The sequence below is a fragment of the Cinclus cinclus genome, chromosome 4 (genome assembly GCF_963662255.1).
Source record: "Cinclus cinclus chromosome 4, bCinCin1.1, whole genome shotgun sequence".
In the NCBI taxonomy this organism is placed as follows: Eukaryota; Metazoa; Chordata; class Aves; order Passeriformes; family Cinclidae; genus Cinclus; species Cinclus cinclus.
Window position 1 is genome coordinate 25,404,058 of NC_085049.1, and position 16,248 is coordinate 25,420,305.

The 16,248-nt window shown below is 43.2% G+C and overlaps 1 protein-coding gene across 3 annotated transcripts; it reads left to right on the forward strand.

Moving 5' to 3' along the window:
- The first annotated feature begins 1,266 nt into the window (after positions 1–1,266).
- On the forward strand, positions 1,267–10,367 carry LDHB (lactate dehydrogenase B). Of its 3 annotated transcripts, XM_062490937.1 has the most exons (7): positions 1,267–1,392; positions 4,239–4,356; positions 4,860–5,033; positions 6,818–6,991; positions 8,228–8,345; positions 9,182–9,305; positions 10,025–10,367. In XM_062490937.1, the coding sequence occupies exons 1-7, from the start codon at positions 1,267–1,269 to the stop codon at positions 10,190–10,192; spliced, it is 1,002 nt and encodes a 333-aa protein (XP_062346921.1). In that variant the 3' UTR covers positions 10,193–10,367. The 3 variants fall into 3 exon arrangements, with proteins under 3 accessions (XP_062346921.1, XP_062346922.1, XP_062346923.1); XM_062490938.1 differs by lacking the exon at positions 4,860–5,033; XM_062490939.1 differs by lacking the exon at positions 9,182–9,305 and having other exon boundaries at positions 10,025–10,081.
- Positions 10,368–16,248: the final 5,881 nt, after the last annotated feature.

Here is a 16,248-nt window from a genome sequence, read left to right on the forward strand (position 1 = left end):
AACTTGTGCAACTTCTCCCCGAAACAGCAGGTAAAATGCTTTATTTTTGCCGTATTTTAACCTCGCTTGTAGCGATTCTGGCCAAGCCTGTGGCTCTGTGACTCTCAGGGACCAACAGCCTCGTTGTCCCCTGTGAAAGTGAGCGAGCCGAGGACACCAGTGTCCAGTATCGCACGGCCGCTCCCGGCCGGGCAGCATCGCTGTTCCCGGCCGCGCACCCAGCGGGGCACACGGCTCCAGGGACGAGCCGGCATCTGCGCCGGCCCTGCGCCACTGCGGAGCCGGGGCGGAGCAGCGACATCCTTGAGGCTCCGTCCTTGGCGGGGATTGAGCGCGGCCGCCGCCTCCCCCCAGTCGCGCCGCCGGGCCCGCCCCTTCCGTTGCGGAGCGCTCATTGCCGGAGCCGCGAGTCCCCTTCTCCCCTCGCTCCGTGCTCCCCTCGCCGCTCCCGCGCCCCCTCCGTTGCGGAGCGCTCGTTGCCTGAGCCCCGCACCCCGCGCTCCCCTCGCCGCTTCTGCGCTGTTCCCGCTGCCTGGTGCGTACACCCCGCTCCGGAACGGGAGATGCTGGATGACCGCGCAGCCGGCCCTTCACTTCTCCCCCGGGCTGCTTGATCCCACCGAGGTTCGGCCGTTGCCGCAGGCCGGACATCCCTGTGTGTCTATCGGGTGATGCCTGGGGTGGCCGGAGCCGGGCTGTGGCTGCCGAGGGTTCAGGTTGGGGTTCGGCGTGGCCGGAGCCGGGCTGTGGCTGCCGAGGGTTCAGGTTGGGGTTCGGCGTGGCCAGAGCCGGGCTGTGCTGAGGGTGCCCCGGTGCCGCCGCGGGCCCTGGCTGCCCTGTGGCTTGGCGCGGCCGTGGGTAGCCTCGGGGGCCCGTGGAAAGGAGCTGGGGGAATCCCAGCCCGCTCTCTGCGGCCCGGCTGGATTGTGGAGTCCCATCTCGGAGCCCCGGTGTGCCGAGAGGTGAATGCCCAGGGCTCGGCAGCGCTGATGGAATTTCCCCCTCCGGCGGGCGGCTCTGGGAGCGCCATTAGCGGGGTGTGCAGCCGAACGCTCCCCGTTCAGCCCCTGGCTGGGCACAGGGAGAAGGGACCTAGAGCCCCGTGGGTAGCGTGTGGTGGGAAGGAGCCCTGCGAGCAAGGGCAGCGTGCCCGGGGCTGCCTTAGGTAGACCTGGCTGTTGCAGGTGACTTCTCCATTCAGAACATGCCTTTCAGCTCTCTGGCCTGCTCTGATGCACATCTTTCCGTCTCTCCTCGCAGAACACCATGGCCACGGTCAAGGACAAGCTGATCAGCCCGGTCGCGGAAGGACCCAAGGTTCCCAACAACAAGATCACGGTTGTGGGGGTTGGCATGGTTGGGATGGCCTCTGCTATCAGCATCCTTGGAAAGGTACGGCTCAAGGACAGCGTGCTCTCCAAGCCCCCGTGCTGTCGTGCTCTGCACTGCCTGTCTTAGCGAAGGGTGGGACGTTTGGGAGGTTGGCGCAGGAATGAATCATTAGCGGCTCGGGTAAGCAAGCAGTGACCTACAGGCCTGACCTCCACATTTAGCCTCTCCTTGTTCTCTCACCTTTCTGTGCTTAGCAGTAAATGTCTCTTTAGGCAGAATGATTTTTCAGGCTGTTGGGAAAATGCAGGTAGGAATGACTCTGCAGCCCCTGCCAAACTTCTCATTCTTTTCTTAGTTTATTTATTGTTCCACTGCAAGGCTGAAGTTTGCTTGGTGAGGGAGCTCTGCTGGGCAAAGAATGGGAACAGAGCAAAAATCTAGGTGAAATATGGGATAGGAATCAAGAGTGTTTGCTTTTTATTATTTTAAAGAATATGTGCCCTAGTAGCTGAAAATACTGCTGTCCTCTTCAGCAGCTTTTTGATTTCTCTTAAGCCTTTTTTCCTTGTTTATATGACTTTATTTTTTTTCCAGAGAGGTGTTAACTAGTTTTTAAATAACTAAAAACAGAGGGCTGGACTTGGAGGTTATTATGACTTTTCTTGTAACTGGTTTGTGGGTTATTTTTGTCAAATCTTATGGTGAAGTCTTTGAGCAAAGAAAGCAAAGGCTTATTAATCAACGAGGATGTCTTGTACTTTGCACTTTGTTTTTAGAGAATATTATGAATTGGTTAAATTTGAAAGGATGGAAACTGCAGACTTTTTGTTTTTAAAAGAAGGCATCTACAGATATGCCCTGCCCCTTGCAGGGGCAGGCAGATCTTAAATCCGGTAGCTCACAGTCAGATGAAAAATCTTGCTTGTATGAATAAACAAGCTGCATTTTGTTTGTAGATGACCCTCCCATGTATTACCTTGAGGATGCATGTTTTAATGCACGTTTAATTGTAAAAAATAAATTTTAAAAAAGTAAGGCCTTTCACTTGCTGATATTCACGAGCCCTGTGAGTAAGGAAAAACTGACAGTAGGAGCAGGCCACAGTGAAACTGACGCAAAAGTGGCAAATAGTTTTTAAAACAAGTAAATAAAGAATAAATTGAGTGGGAAAACAGTGGTAGGTCATTGTGGGTTTTTATATTTATATTTTTAAGCACATGGTTGCTTCTCATGGTCTGAAATCTGTTGTTTTTTGAAGTGCTCTAACCTGTGAGGGACGCAGTTGATGTTACCAGAAACTGAACCACAGTTCAGCATTCATTTAATGCACTTCTCTGAGCAGGATCAAACTGTGTTGCCAGATATCTAAGCACAAAGTTTTACTGTTAATGAACAGTGTGCACCAAACCCAGAGTAAGAACTGGTTTTAAAGTCTTCAAGCATGGATGGTGGCATGGAGTTTATTTCAGTCAGGCTTCTGCTATTACTTTCTTACAACTGTAAGCTGCATTATGAAACATTTTTATAATAAAGCCCTCTGGTTCTTGTAACTGAATTGTAACAATGTAACAAATCATGTGACCTGGAAAAGATCTCTTATGATCATTGCGACCAACCATTAACCCAGCACTGCCAAGTCTAGCATGTCCCTAGGTGCCACATCTTAAAGTTTTATAAACACATCAAGGGATTGTGACCCAACAGCTTCCCTGGGCAGCCTGTTTCCATGCCTGACCACCCTTCGGTGATGAATTTTTCCTTCCTATCCAATCGAAACCTCCCCTGGCACAGTGTGTATCATGTCCCTGTTCCCTGGGAGCAGAGCCTGACCCCCCCCGCCCCCCCCCCCCCCCCCCAGCTGTTCCCTCCTGTCAGGGAGTTGTGCAGAGCCAGAAGGTTCCCCCAGAGTCTCCTTTTTCTCCAGGCTGAGCCCCTTTCCCAGTTCCTTTAGCCCCTCCTGTGCTTCCTCAGCGCCATTCCCTTTCCTGGACACGCTCCAGCCCCTCAGTGACTTTGTAGTGAGGGATTGCAGGATTTCAGGTGTGGCCTCACCCGTGCCAAGCCCAGGGGGACAGTCACTGCTCTGGTTCTGCTGGCCACACTATTCCTGACACAGCCAGAATGCCTTTAGCCTTTTTGGCCAGCTGGGCTGGCTCATGTTCAGCCATTGCTGACCAATATGATGTAGGTTTGACTTGTGCAAGATGCTTGGCTCTTAATACTGGTTTCAGTTTGTTTGTGTGGTATTAAATCTATAAATTTGCATGACTCTGAAACTTCCATATTGGTTATTTAGTTCTGCTGACTTACAAATCATCAATATTACCATACTAATTTAGAATTGGGACGTAAATCTGTTCTGCAACATATATCTCACACAGTAGCTCCTGTAGAGAAAAATAGCTAAAGAATCCTTTTTCTCTCAATTTGACTGTTGAGGAAGTCTCTTCCCATTGTATATTGTTGTGAAATGAATTGACTGATGGCATGTTGAAAGAGAATACTTACTCGATAATTATATGGTGTGGTCTTTCAGATATTTAAATATTTAAAACATGCCTATTTGTTGGATAGATTTGGAGGGTTTGCCACAAATCTGAAAGATGCAACTTTTTTCCAAAGGTAATAACTTAAGAAGTGCTTTCCTAGCACAGGGTTGGCTGTGCACTCAAAGTCCCCAAAAATTATACCTTTTTTTGGAAAGTCTGAGTAAGTTTCAGGAACCTGTGCTGTAGTAACCTCTGACTTTGTGAGATGCATCAGAGCACCCAAGATAGTGCTGGTTTATTTGGAGATGTTTTCAGATGGGTGAAATGTGTTACTTTAAAATGTAATTTAGCTCAGCTGTGGGTTAGCTTTAAAATACATGTGAACTCTTCATTGACTCCAAATTTTGTTGTTTTCAGGGTCTTTGTGATGAGCTTGCTCTGGTTGATGTTATGGAAGACAAACTAAAAGGAGAAATGATGGACTTGCAGCACGGGAGCGTGTTCCTTCACACTCACAAGATTGTGGCAGACAAAGGTGCACCTCAGTTTCTTTGATTTAACACTGATATTCTGTGACTTTGCTTAATAGTGGAGAATTAGATGTGCAGTCCTAAAGAACTCTTAGGATTTGTCATTGAAAAAGGTGAAGTGTGTGAGTTGGGGTGAGTTCAGATGATGAACACCATAATGGGAGTGGCTCTTGAGCTGGGCTCTCTCTTACATCTCTTTACAATTTGGGGCTTGTTTAGTAAAATTGATTTTAGTGAAACTGTATATAGAAGAAATAGTTTTATTTTTGTAGTGGAAATAAGAGTCAGGATGGTTAAATGTACTCTCATATAAACCCACATATTGATATATCAGATTGGTGTTAGGAGATGGTGCTGGTTTTCAAACTGATGTCTCATGTTTTTGGGTTTGAATGCCATGTGCAGTGCAGAAGCTCCCTGTAACTCCTGTATTAACACAGTGCTACTGGAATTAGTGGAATTATTTTAAACACACTCTGTTGCATCTTCTCCCTTGTGCTCTGGTTAGACTATGCTGTCACTGCCAACTCCAGGATCGTGGTGGTGACTGCAGGAGTCCGTCAGCAGGAGGGGGAGAGTCGGCTCAACCTGGTGCAGAGGAATGTCAATGTCTTCAAATTCATCATTCCTCAGATTGTCAAGTACAGCCCCAACTGCATCATCTTGGTAGTTTCCAACCCAGGTAAGGCAGTCTTTTCCTAAATACTTATTAATTTGGTTTGACAAGGTAAAACAGTAGTTAATTGTCAGAAAATCTCTTCAAATACAAATTGTTGAAACTTAATAACTTGTTGTGGACATCTGAGAGTACAGACAAATACTCTGTACTTTCTGATGCTCTCTTTGTTCAGGACTTGTCATGGTGTCCATATTTTAAAAGAATACTTTGTGATAAATACTTAAGTTCTTTGTATACTTTGGCTTAAGCAGTAGGAAGTTTAAATTTATCTCCAATGGATAACTTTTGTGTCTGGATAGGATAGGGCTGTTTCTCAGCATGAAGAACTTGCCCTATAGTGGTGGCTGTATTTTCAGGAAAAAGAATTTGCATGCTGAAGCCTATGGTGAAACAAGGGCTGACTGTTCTCCATAGTTCAGTTAAAACAGAAAAAGAGTTAATTATATACATATTTTACTTGCAAGTAGCTCATTGCACTGAGGTAGCTTGGCTATTTGGATGTCTAAAACTGACTGTAAATATTCTGATGTGCTTTGTAGGATGTACCTGTAGGTACATCTTGTCTTCACTTAATTCAACATCTGAAGGCAGCAATGAAGAACTGTGGTGGTAAAGTGGCACTGCCTTTAAAGATAACCTGGCAGAGTAGAACCAGTGCATGCTTTGCTGGGGGTTGAGTAATTAGTTGGTGTACAATTAGCCAGTGTTCTGAGCGAGTACAGGAACTAGTAGCAGTTTTAAGCACTTACCTGAAAACCAAAGTGAGACAGAGATCAGGCTGTTCTTGTTCTAGCAAGGTTGAATTCAACCTGTCGACTTCTCTCCAGCATAGCAGCTGCAGGAGGAGAATTGCATGTTGTTTTTTCAGAAGTATTTATAATCCTTTATTTTCTCAGTGTGTGGAGTTTTATCCACTAGTCTTATATAGTGAAGGTCGTTGTGAGCCCATGAGAAGGGACTTGGGGGTGTAACCTTGATGCCCTTCCCTGCCCCAGCTAAAGCTGTAGGGAGCATGCCACTTGTGAGGTATGAACTGTGCTTTGGTGCCTGAGCAGAGCAAATGATGCATTTCTGATCTGTGTACACAAATGTGTTCCCTCCTGAGAACTGCCTGGCTCCTCAGAGTCAATTCTTGCAGCCTGGTTATTGTTGTTGCTTTGAGCTATGGATTAGAGGTTTTTCTGACTGCTCACATCCTTCTGTCTGCCCTACCTAGCTTTGGGTTTTTTCCTAAAACTGTATTTTTAGAAACACATGCAGTTAAAGCACATTGCGCATCTGGCTTTTTATGCTACAGAGGTGGTAGATGCAGAAAGTGCTTAGTGCATAAATCAAGAAATTAAACTGAAGGAATTGGCAGCTACAAAGAGTATGTTAATCTCAGACTTTTGATTGTAAATTGTTTAACCTGTTGTTGTGATGGTGAACTGGAAGGGAGCATTATTCAGGAAACTGCTGGAATGTTTTAGCCACATGAGATCAGTCCCAGTTCTGAATGCCCTAGAGCTTTAACTGTGACCAAAAAAGTGTGTCCAACTTTAGCTGATAGGAATCTAATCTCTAAAGACCTTCCTTGATTTTTCTTAGGACCCATCAAGCGACTGTTCAAAATTCCAAGCACTGCATACATTTTAATCACCCAAACAGTCAGATCCAAAATTCCTTGACCAGTGAGCACAACTGTGTTTTAAGTCCTCCTGACTGCCCTGCTACGTTCAGTAATGTAATTGTTGGAGCATTCTTGGTGTGAGTGGAATTTGATTTACCATGCATGCTTTTCCTTTCAGTGGATATATTAACCTATGTCACATGGAAGCTGAGTGGGCTGCCAAAACACCGTGTGATTGGAAGTGGCTGCAATCTGGACACGGCCAGATTCCGTTACCTGATGTCTGAGAGACTTGGGATCCATCCAAGCAGCTGCCATGGCTGGATCTTGGGAGAGCACGGTGATTCCAGTGGTAAGGAGCAGTTCTGACCTCCCTGGAGATCAGCAATACCGTATCAGAGGTTGAGGCCTGAAGTTTGTTACGGTATTCTGAAGGAACAGTTGCAGTTGAACTCAAATATCTGCTACATCACTGTATTTTTATGAAGATTAAGTTGAGAGAAGTACAGGAAATCTACTTAAACATATGTAATGAATGTGATTGTGGCTGTGCAATTAAATTCTGAACTGAAAAGGCCAGTTTTGTGAGGTTGTGTTGTGAAGGTTACAGCTTGCTCCTTCTCTTTATCCTCAGTTTTTGGAGTACCATTCCAATAGCCTGTAGCACAGTTCTCCTCTGAAAGCACTTGCTAGGTCAATAGCAGAACTTGTTATTCTAGCAGTCCAGATTCAGACTAGTGAAATTATCCCTTACCTTATTTTGTGACTTTTCTCCTTGCTGTTTAAAGATAGTTTTAAAATATGAAATCAGAGAAGTTTCTGTCCTCATTCAGTTAATGTATTCCAAGTCTGAAATGCTGCAGCAGAATGTTTATGTAGATTGTTATTGCTTTATATTTTCATGCTGTGTATTTCTAAGGGAGCCACCTCTTAATTGTCCCATTGCATTTGATCAAAGTACAGTGTCAGATCAACAGCAGCAGTTATTGTAGCCAGCCCTACAGCAACGAAAGCAGAGTTTGGCTGAGCACTTGCAGAGCTTATTCTGTATCTTTGTCACAGCTGCTTTTGCTTTGAAGTAACTCCGGATTCCTGCTTCCTTCCCAGAAACAGATTGATCCTGCCTCTGAGCTTCCAGGATGCGGGGAATGGTGCAAATTCCTGTCTTGATATTCTGAGTTTGCCTATTGCTACCCTCTTACTTGTGTAAATAAGAGTAGACTTCTTGAAGGCTAATCCTAATACTGATTAGTGGAACTGCAAATGCTGCAGTTGTGAGTAAAATCAGTTTTAAAAAGCTGGGTAGATAAAATACGCCTTTTTACTGGAATGTGATATTTCTAACTTCAGAAACTTCCAGGGTCCGGAAGTTCTGGTGTCACATTTTACAAGTGAGTTATTAAAGTGCCAGTACTAAAACAGTCTCATGTTTGACAGATTTAACTGTAGCTAAATGAAAACTCAAAACCTGTCTCAACCATTGCTGTGATTGTGGCTGCTCCTACATTGTTTCCAATTATTTTAGTTAGGAAAGGTGGAGGGGGAGTTGCCAAGTGCTGTTGGCACTGATGTCCTGTCTTTGTTGCAGTGGCTGTTTGGAGTGGAGTGAACGTGGCAGGGGTTTGCCTCCAGGAGCTGAACCCTGACATGGGAACTGACAAAGATCCTGAGAACTGGAAAGAGATCCACAAGCAAGTGGTTGCAAGGTATGATGACCTGAGGGATAATGGATGGATGCCATGCTGACAACAGTTTGTCTGCACTCTGCCTCTGTTCTGGTGCAACTTTCCTGCCCTCTTAGGTAGAGAGTTGCTTGAGTGAGTGGGACTGCTTTTTTAAAAACAGAAATGCAGGATTTCAGCTGGTAAGATTTGTTATCCTGCAGGGAGACAAGTTATTGCATAGCAAACCCACTCAAGTGCTGGAGCACCTAGAGCTGTGGGTTTCCCGTGTTTTCCCACGTGGAGCTTCTTCAATGGGTAACTTTGTTCAAAGGGGACAAGCCTAGGAAAAGGCAGTGTGTTTCTGTGACCAGAGTGTGTTGGAATTGGGGAAAATTCTGTTCATGGATGCAGGAGAGTTTGTGTACAGCTGACTAAATGTTGCTAAGACTCTTGTGAAATGAGTATACACTCACTGGAATAAAGTGTGTGCAGATGTTGGCTGAAAACCTCAGGATGTAGTGGTGCTATGACTCAAAATGTTTGCCTATGCCATTGTGCCCCTGACTGAAACAGAGAACTTGTCAGGTATAGGTGTTGTTTTCTACTTAACACTAGGATCTCTTCCTAGATGTGAGCTAATTTTGTTTTAAGCTAATCCTGTGAGAACAACAGGATTCTTTATTATGCATAGGGGATAATGTGAATTTTATGCTTTATCCTGTAACGTTGAAACACATAACTTGGACATTTTAATTCCAAAACTTAGTGTATTTTAGGAGTTTGAAAAATTTTAAATGGCTGTTAATTAATTAAGGCTTGTAATTTGCAGTGACTTCTTGAAGACATCTTAATGAAGTTGTATTTCAATGTTTCCTTAGTGCCTATGAGGTGATCAAACTAAAGGGATACACAAATTGGGCTATTGGCTTTAGTGTGGCTGACCTCTGTGAGACCATCCTGAAGAACCTGTACCGGGTTCATTCAGTGGCTACTCTGGTAAAGGTAAGAACTGGGGGCTAATTGGACACTCTGGCTCATTTTATTATTTTGGACAAGCTAAATAGCCTCAGTTAGCAAGGTGCTGAATGAAAGAAGCTTTGTAGAATACTACTTTGAATTTCAAATGGCAGCTTACTATTGCTGTTTCTTCTAGGCTGGCCTCTTAGCCTACTCCTCTCACAAGTATGGAGCTGAAAATAAAGTTCTCTGTGCAGAACTACCCTTGTGTGAAGCTTTGCCGTGTGTAGCATATGCAGATTCCTTGAAAGGAAGTTTCAGTATAAAAGTGGAAGACTTATTGGAGGCCCAGCTGTGATTCCAGGAACCACTGTCCTTTTATAGCTGGTGTAACTGGCTGCCTGTGGTCTGTACCAGCTCCACAACCTCTGCTGCATCGAGGGCTCTGAGCAGTGGGAGCTGCTCCCTCTATTGGCCTGTCCTAATCCTATGTCTGAGTATTTTCAGCTCTTTGCTGTATAGAACTGAAAGTGAGAGAGAGGTTTGAAGGTGGGGTTTCTGCTATCAGCTGTTTGGTATTGCCAGGCATTTGGTCCAAAACAGCTCTGTACTATTTATTTTCTTGAATACATCATGGCTGAATTTTTTCTGCAGGCTGTAAAATGATGTTTTTTGAGCTCTGCTCTGAGGAGGTTCCCTGCAACATAAACCAACCACAGATCTGTGGTGACAGGCCTGTGTCTGATCTCTTTTGTTTGTGACAGGGCATGTATGGCATTGAGAATGATGTCTTCTTGAGCCTTCCTTCTGTCCTAAGTGCCTCTGGCCTGACGAGTGTCATCAACCAAAAGCTGAAGGATGATGAGGTGACCCAGCTGAGGAAGAGCGCAGAGACACTGTGGAACGTCCAGAAGGATCTCAAGGATCTGTAACTCAGGAATGTTAGGTTCCAGCAATAGAAAAAGCATGTTTGCAGATGTGGGCTCTATTCACCATATATCTCAATGGTTAACATGAAATGTTCTTCCAGACTTTGGTCCATGGTAGCTAAACTTAAGCTTGCTGTAACGCACAAACCTTACAAACAAATAAAGCAATTTTCAGGCATCTTCGGTTGTCCTACTGACTTTTTCTCAGTATGTAAATGATGTTCATTCCCAGGCCTGCTTCTGATAGAGAACTTCATAATTTTACTGATAGGTAGAGGAAATGGAATGAGCATTTGTCTGTGTGGCACCAGCCAAAAATACTCCAACAATGAGGTTCTGCATGCCACTGGCATAGAAAGAGTTCCATAGTTCCTTCTCTCTTCTGGATTAAATTCTTTGCTTCTTAATGGTGTCTACTTCTTATAATTGAAAAACACTTTCTATTTGATTATTCAAAATTCAAGGTTTTTTCTGGACTTATACTGGAATGTTGTGCTATTGGTCTTGTTTATCTCTAAATTTCAGCATGATTGTTAAAGTCTTTATATGCTTGGAGGGGAAGCAGATTAAAAAATTCCTGAAGTTTATTTCTTAATCACTAAACATTATGGAGTAAATATTAACCATAAAATAGAACTGCTCAACCTAAATGTCCAGGGGACAGACAGCATCAGATCAGTCTGTCTTGTTGGGCCTGTTAAGTTTAGTTTCATAACAAATGGTCTATGCTGGAGCAATTTAAAGCTCTTTTCTATCGGCATTAAAATGTTTTGGATATTGGACTAAAACACTTTCATAAGTAGGTGGCTTAATTTTTGTAGTTCCTTTTAAAAGGGAAGATCATGCAAGTGTTGTTACATTGCAGGTTAAATTCTGTGATTCAATAAGGATCATGTAGTTACTGAAATATGCATGGGATGCTGCTCCAGCATTATTTACAAAGGGTATCCCAGGGAGACTTCGGGAGATGTTTTATTCTTAGTTACAGACTAAATTCCAGACTTCTTTGCCAATAGGAAGGGAGAAAACTACATTCTCTGCTTTCCTAGCTTGGTGTGGAGATCTTACTGGAAGGCTTTCCACAACTGGATGGATTGAAGTTCCTGCTAAGAACTGTTCATGATCAGCTGGATTTAGGAGGCAAATGGCACAAGGTGCTGCCCTTTTCAGGACACACCCATTAGGAAAATTCACCTGAGCACATTCACAGGAGCCTTGCACAGTTCCTTCTTGTTTTTGTTCTTACACTCTTCTCAGTCAATGAAGTAATTCAAAGTTCTGTTCTGTGACCTTGCAGGATTCTTGAGTGATGTGCATGAAGAGGCATCAGCTGTCTCAGGGAACAGGGAGTGGGCCCTTTCCCTTCCTGGTGGCGTTACATAATGATTTTTGAAAGTCACCTGGCTGCAGTAAACAGGATTTCTCACTGATTGCATCCTCACCTGTTAAAATGTAGGGTCAGACCTTGTTTTGTGGTTGGCACACCGAGACCCAAAGGTACAATTTGAACATACACGGCCCTGGTGCTTGAGCTGAGGGATTCTGTCACTTGCTGTCAGCTACTTTAATCCCCTCCAGGTCCACAGGGGAGGTTTTTGTTAGTGATCACAGACTTAACAAGATCTTTAGTGCCTAGACATTAGGCAAGCAGGGAGCTCATGACAAAATCTGTTCTGTTTAAAGACTAACTGTACTGCATACAAGTGAAAGAGAGAACTGAAGGAGTGAAGAAAAAATTGCCTTGCATAGTGAGAACTTTTCTTGCATATCAACAACCTCACTGTACTACCCTTTTTATATTTCTTTCCTTTTTTTCCAACTTCTGCTTTTGGGGATATGACATCATAAAGGAAAATTCTAAAAAAATTAGGCAGCACTGAGTCATGGAGGATTAGGTCAAAATTGTTAAACAGCAATGAGTACCCTAGGTTAGTGGATTTTAAGCTTTTATAAATAGGCTCTTTAGCTATTACTTGTATCCACTGATATTTGTAAGCCCTATGCAAGTACATCAATGATACTGTGATTATTTTCTCTTAGGAATCTTACACATGCAATCTTTTATCTTCATTGCAGCTGCATGGCTGTAGAATAGCTTCCCTGTGTGTTTATACAATACCAGCCTATCACCTCTTGTTACTTGGAGTCTCTCCACAATTTAATCTTATATCAACCATATGAATTCCTAAATAACAGTATTGCTATAGGACATCTGTGGGTTTTCATCCAAATATAATAAGCTTATCTTCTGTATGCTTTGTCCAAGTCATTGATACACAAACTTTATCCCAAGAAAGGCAGTACAGGTTTTTAGCCACATTCCTATGGGCTGTGACCAGAGGTTCCTTGGTCCAACAGAGAGCACTTGTGGTGTTTTTGGACAGACTAGAGCAGCCTGCAAGAAGAAACACTTCAAAACTCTTCAGAAAACTGAGGACAACCTCCTCTGCTTACACAGGGTAAGATCAGTAATGTTATTTCAATTGCTATAAGGCTCTGGACCCCCTTGCATTTGCAGGTGCACTGATACTGGCTGCAGAACAGAAAGTCTGATTACCCTGCAAATGTATGTGTTGACAGACAACAGAAAGGATTTTACTGCTTTTTAGCATTAAATCATGTATTTTTTTATTAGTCAAAGGATGAAATTGGGGCAGGGAATTGCATGCACGTTTAAACAGTGAGACAGTGTTAAAAAAGAACACATAGCTGCAGAGGGATGAAAATGTTTTATAAATGTATTTTGGAGACTTGTGGTGCTTATGTGACTTTCATACCAGCTAAATTAGAACTGTGGTTTGTGGTAAGTAGGTGACTTCACTTGCTCACCGAGTTCCTGTTATCTTACATTTACACACTTCATGTTAGCCTTGTGGTGCAAAGAAATGCTATTTCCCCTGATTTACAGATATAAGTCAGAAAAATTAAGCCACAAACTCTCAGTGGAATGTGTATGCTGAGCTCCTTGATGTCAGTGAGTTGAGTAGCCCAGAAACATTTAGGAGTCAGATCCTTACATTGTGCTCCTGTGGCCTCCCAGGGCAATGTCTTGTTTTGAGCATTTCTTTCTTCTATAAACAATTCTCCCCTAATGCATGTGTGTGGATCCAGCCACATGCAAAATTTCCAAAGCCTTCCAGACTACAGTAGCCAGGGCCTTCCTAAAATCCACACCAATGCCTGTGGTGTACTACATTTTTATAAACTGCTCCTGAGAGACCATTGCTGTGTCAGTTATTATTCTGTGCCAGCAAGGGAGTTATGCAAATCATTAACTTAAAATGGCCTTTTGAAGAGGTCAGGCTCAGGGTCTGAAATGAATAATTTAACTGCAAACGTAAGTAACAAGGACTAGGCAGTGGCTACACAAAGTAAAATTTCTCAGTAAATACCTTCTTCTATATGGTCTTCTCTTTAATAGCTCTTTAACACTGTTTAGGTGTGTTTACATATTCAATACCTGAGGTAAAAAAAATCCAGAAAATCTATCAGAATGAAGGTAGTTTCTGGAAGGGAATATTGATAATTCTTGCTCTGTGAGATATGCTGAATGAATATACAAAGGGAAGCAAAAAAACCACATTTTGCTTGAGTTATGGCCTTCTCTGTGATGCTGATTCTGTATTTTGGGCAATAAGACAGAAATGTAATGATTTCCAAAGTCTCTGTTCTCTCAGCAGTCTCCACCAATAGTAGATTCTGAAATACTCTCCCAGTACCACTGGGAATCAGTTTAAGAACCACATCAAACTTGATTTTCCTAGCCACAGTAGTGGAGTCCCTGATACTCTGACTGAAGATGAGTCTAGAAGAGTCTTTGTTGAACTTCTGTTCATTTTTGTGAGTTTGTTTTTCCCATAGCACGTCGATGTGCAGAAGGAAGTAATTATAACATTACTTCTGTATTGCTTTGATTCTGTGAGGTGCAGGGTTTTGTTTGGTTGGTTGGGTTTTTTAAAGATAAAAGACAGAAGAATAAGCAGAAATATCTTATTTTGATATACTTCAAGGGCATTCAAGTCAGTAGAGTGGCTCTCAAGGAGGCAGAAAAGAAGTTAAGACCACACTGACCTTAGCTCAAATGCTTCTCTTGCACAGAGCAGGATTTATGCCTAAGTGGTTTGTTGAATGGGGTTAAATTTTGGTATGTTAAATTTTAATTTGAAGGGTTATCATGGCATAACCTGTTTTTTGTAAAGTCCTCACTATACTTCCACAGCTGAATGAATGGAAATGCCTCTTTCAGCACTGCACCTCTGTTTGCAGCATAGTTTTTTCAAAGCATAGAAACCTTGGTTTGCAGCCAGAGGTACAATGATGCAGTGGCCACTTGCTGCAAGCTCTGACAACAATTCCTCTAAGGTCACTCAAGATAATAAGTTTAATAAGAATTCATACCTAGTCTGAGTCTTTTTTTTTTCCTGAATAGGAAAAAAATGCCAACCCAACAAAACAAACAAACATACAAACAAAAAACCAAAACCAACAAAAACCCAACAAAAGCAACAAAAAATTACAACAAAAATCTGGAAAGAGTTCACTTTTATGTAACAGAAAGAAAAGAGACCTATTTTAAGCAAAGGAGTCAGGACAAAATGATAAACTTCCAGAGCATATATTTACAAGAGCAAATAGTGACAGGACAAGGGACAGTGGCTTCACACTGACAGAGGGTAGGTTTAGATTGGCTATTGGGAAGAAATTGTTCCCTGTGAGGGTGGTGAGGCCCTGGCACAGGTTGCCCAGAGAAGCTGTGGCTGCTCCATCCCTGGAAGAGTCCAAGGCCAGGCTGGATGGGGCTCTGAGCAGCCTGGGATAGTGGAAAGTGTCCCTGTCCATGGAAGTGGGATTGGGATTGGGTAATTAAGGTCCCTTCCAACCCAAACCATTCAATGATTTTATGATATTAAGAATGTGAGGCTTCCCTGTCTCCGTGATTATAACTTTTATTTAAGGAGAAAATACTACAAGTCACACCAGCATACTGACAAATTACCATGCTAAATATGATACAAACTCTGTGCTGACCTCAGGAAACGAATTATTATCAAAGCAAATATGTGTGTGTATATCTATGAAAGTTTGTGCCTTTGTACATGAGTCTGAATTATAGGTGGGGGCATGGCACCGAACAGTAGAAAAGAGGCAAAACAGTGTATTAGTCTTACATTTTATTTTTCAAGTTACAGCCATATCAGACATCACACAGAAAATCTTGGTGTCTCTCAGAAATTGTTTGCATGTGCCTGTGCATTTATTTCCCAGTAGAATTAGTGGGATTTTTCTAGTCTTTAATGCCTAGTGCCTGTCTGGAGATACAGAGAAGGACACTGCTCCTTCTCCAAGAATGTGAGCTGTATGTCCTTCCTTTGTCAGGAGATCACTTCAGGTGCCTGGGGCGAGGTGACTTTGAAAGGGAACATTCCCAAATCTCTGCTCACATGGGAAAATGGCATACATGAATTGTAGCATAGATTATGCATTGAGCAGTCCTGTCCCTCAGAGGGATAGCTGCCCATCACAGCATTTATTTCAAACTTTAAATAGGATGGTGGCATTCTGATACTTATCCCAGTTGCAGGATCCAACTTAGTGGCCAAGCTACTCTGGCATAATTTTCCAAAGCCAAGTCCAAAAATATTAACCTTAAACTTGCCCATGGCAAGCTGGTATTTACAACATAGCTCTCATTGTCACTCCTGGATGAAACAGCAGAGGCGAAAATATTCTGCAGAGCTGGGAATGTCAGTCTCTCAGACTAGCTGATAGGAATGTCTTTGGTTCAGTGTGTCCTGGAGTCCATGCAGTCCCAAATTCCCAATTTGGGACAAAAGATAACAGATGTCACTAAGAAAAATCCATAGTGACCCATCAAGTGTTTTGTAGCCCTCTCTGCCTTCTGGCCATTCCACAGGATTACTGTACATGCCTGTCCTATAACTGGAAGGAAAATTCTCCACTTGTGGGAGATTTGGAGCATTTTTTGGCCTTGCACAGACAGGGCAGGAGTGAAGGCCATCACTTCTCAGCTGGAATGAGGTGAACTTGCTGCCAGGCAG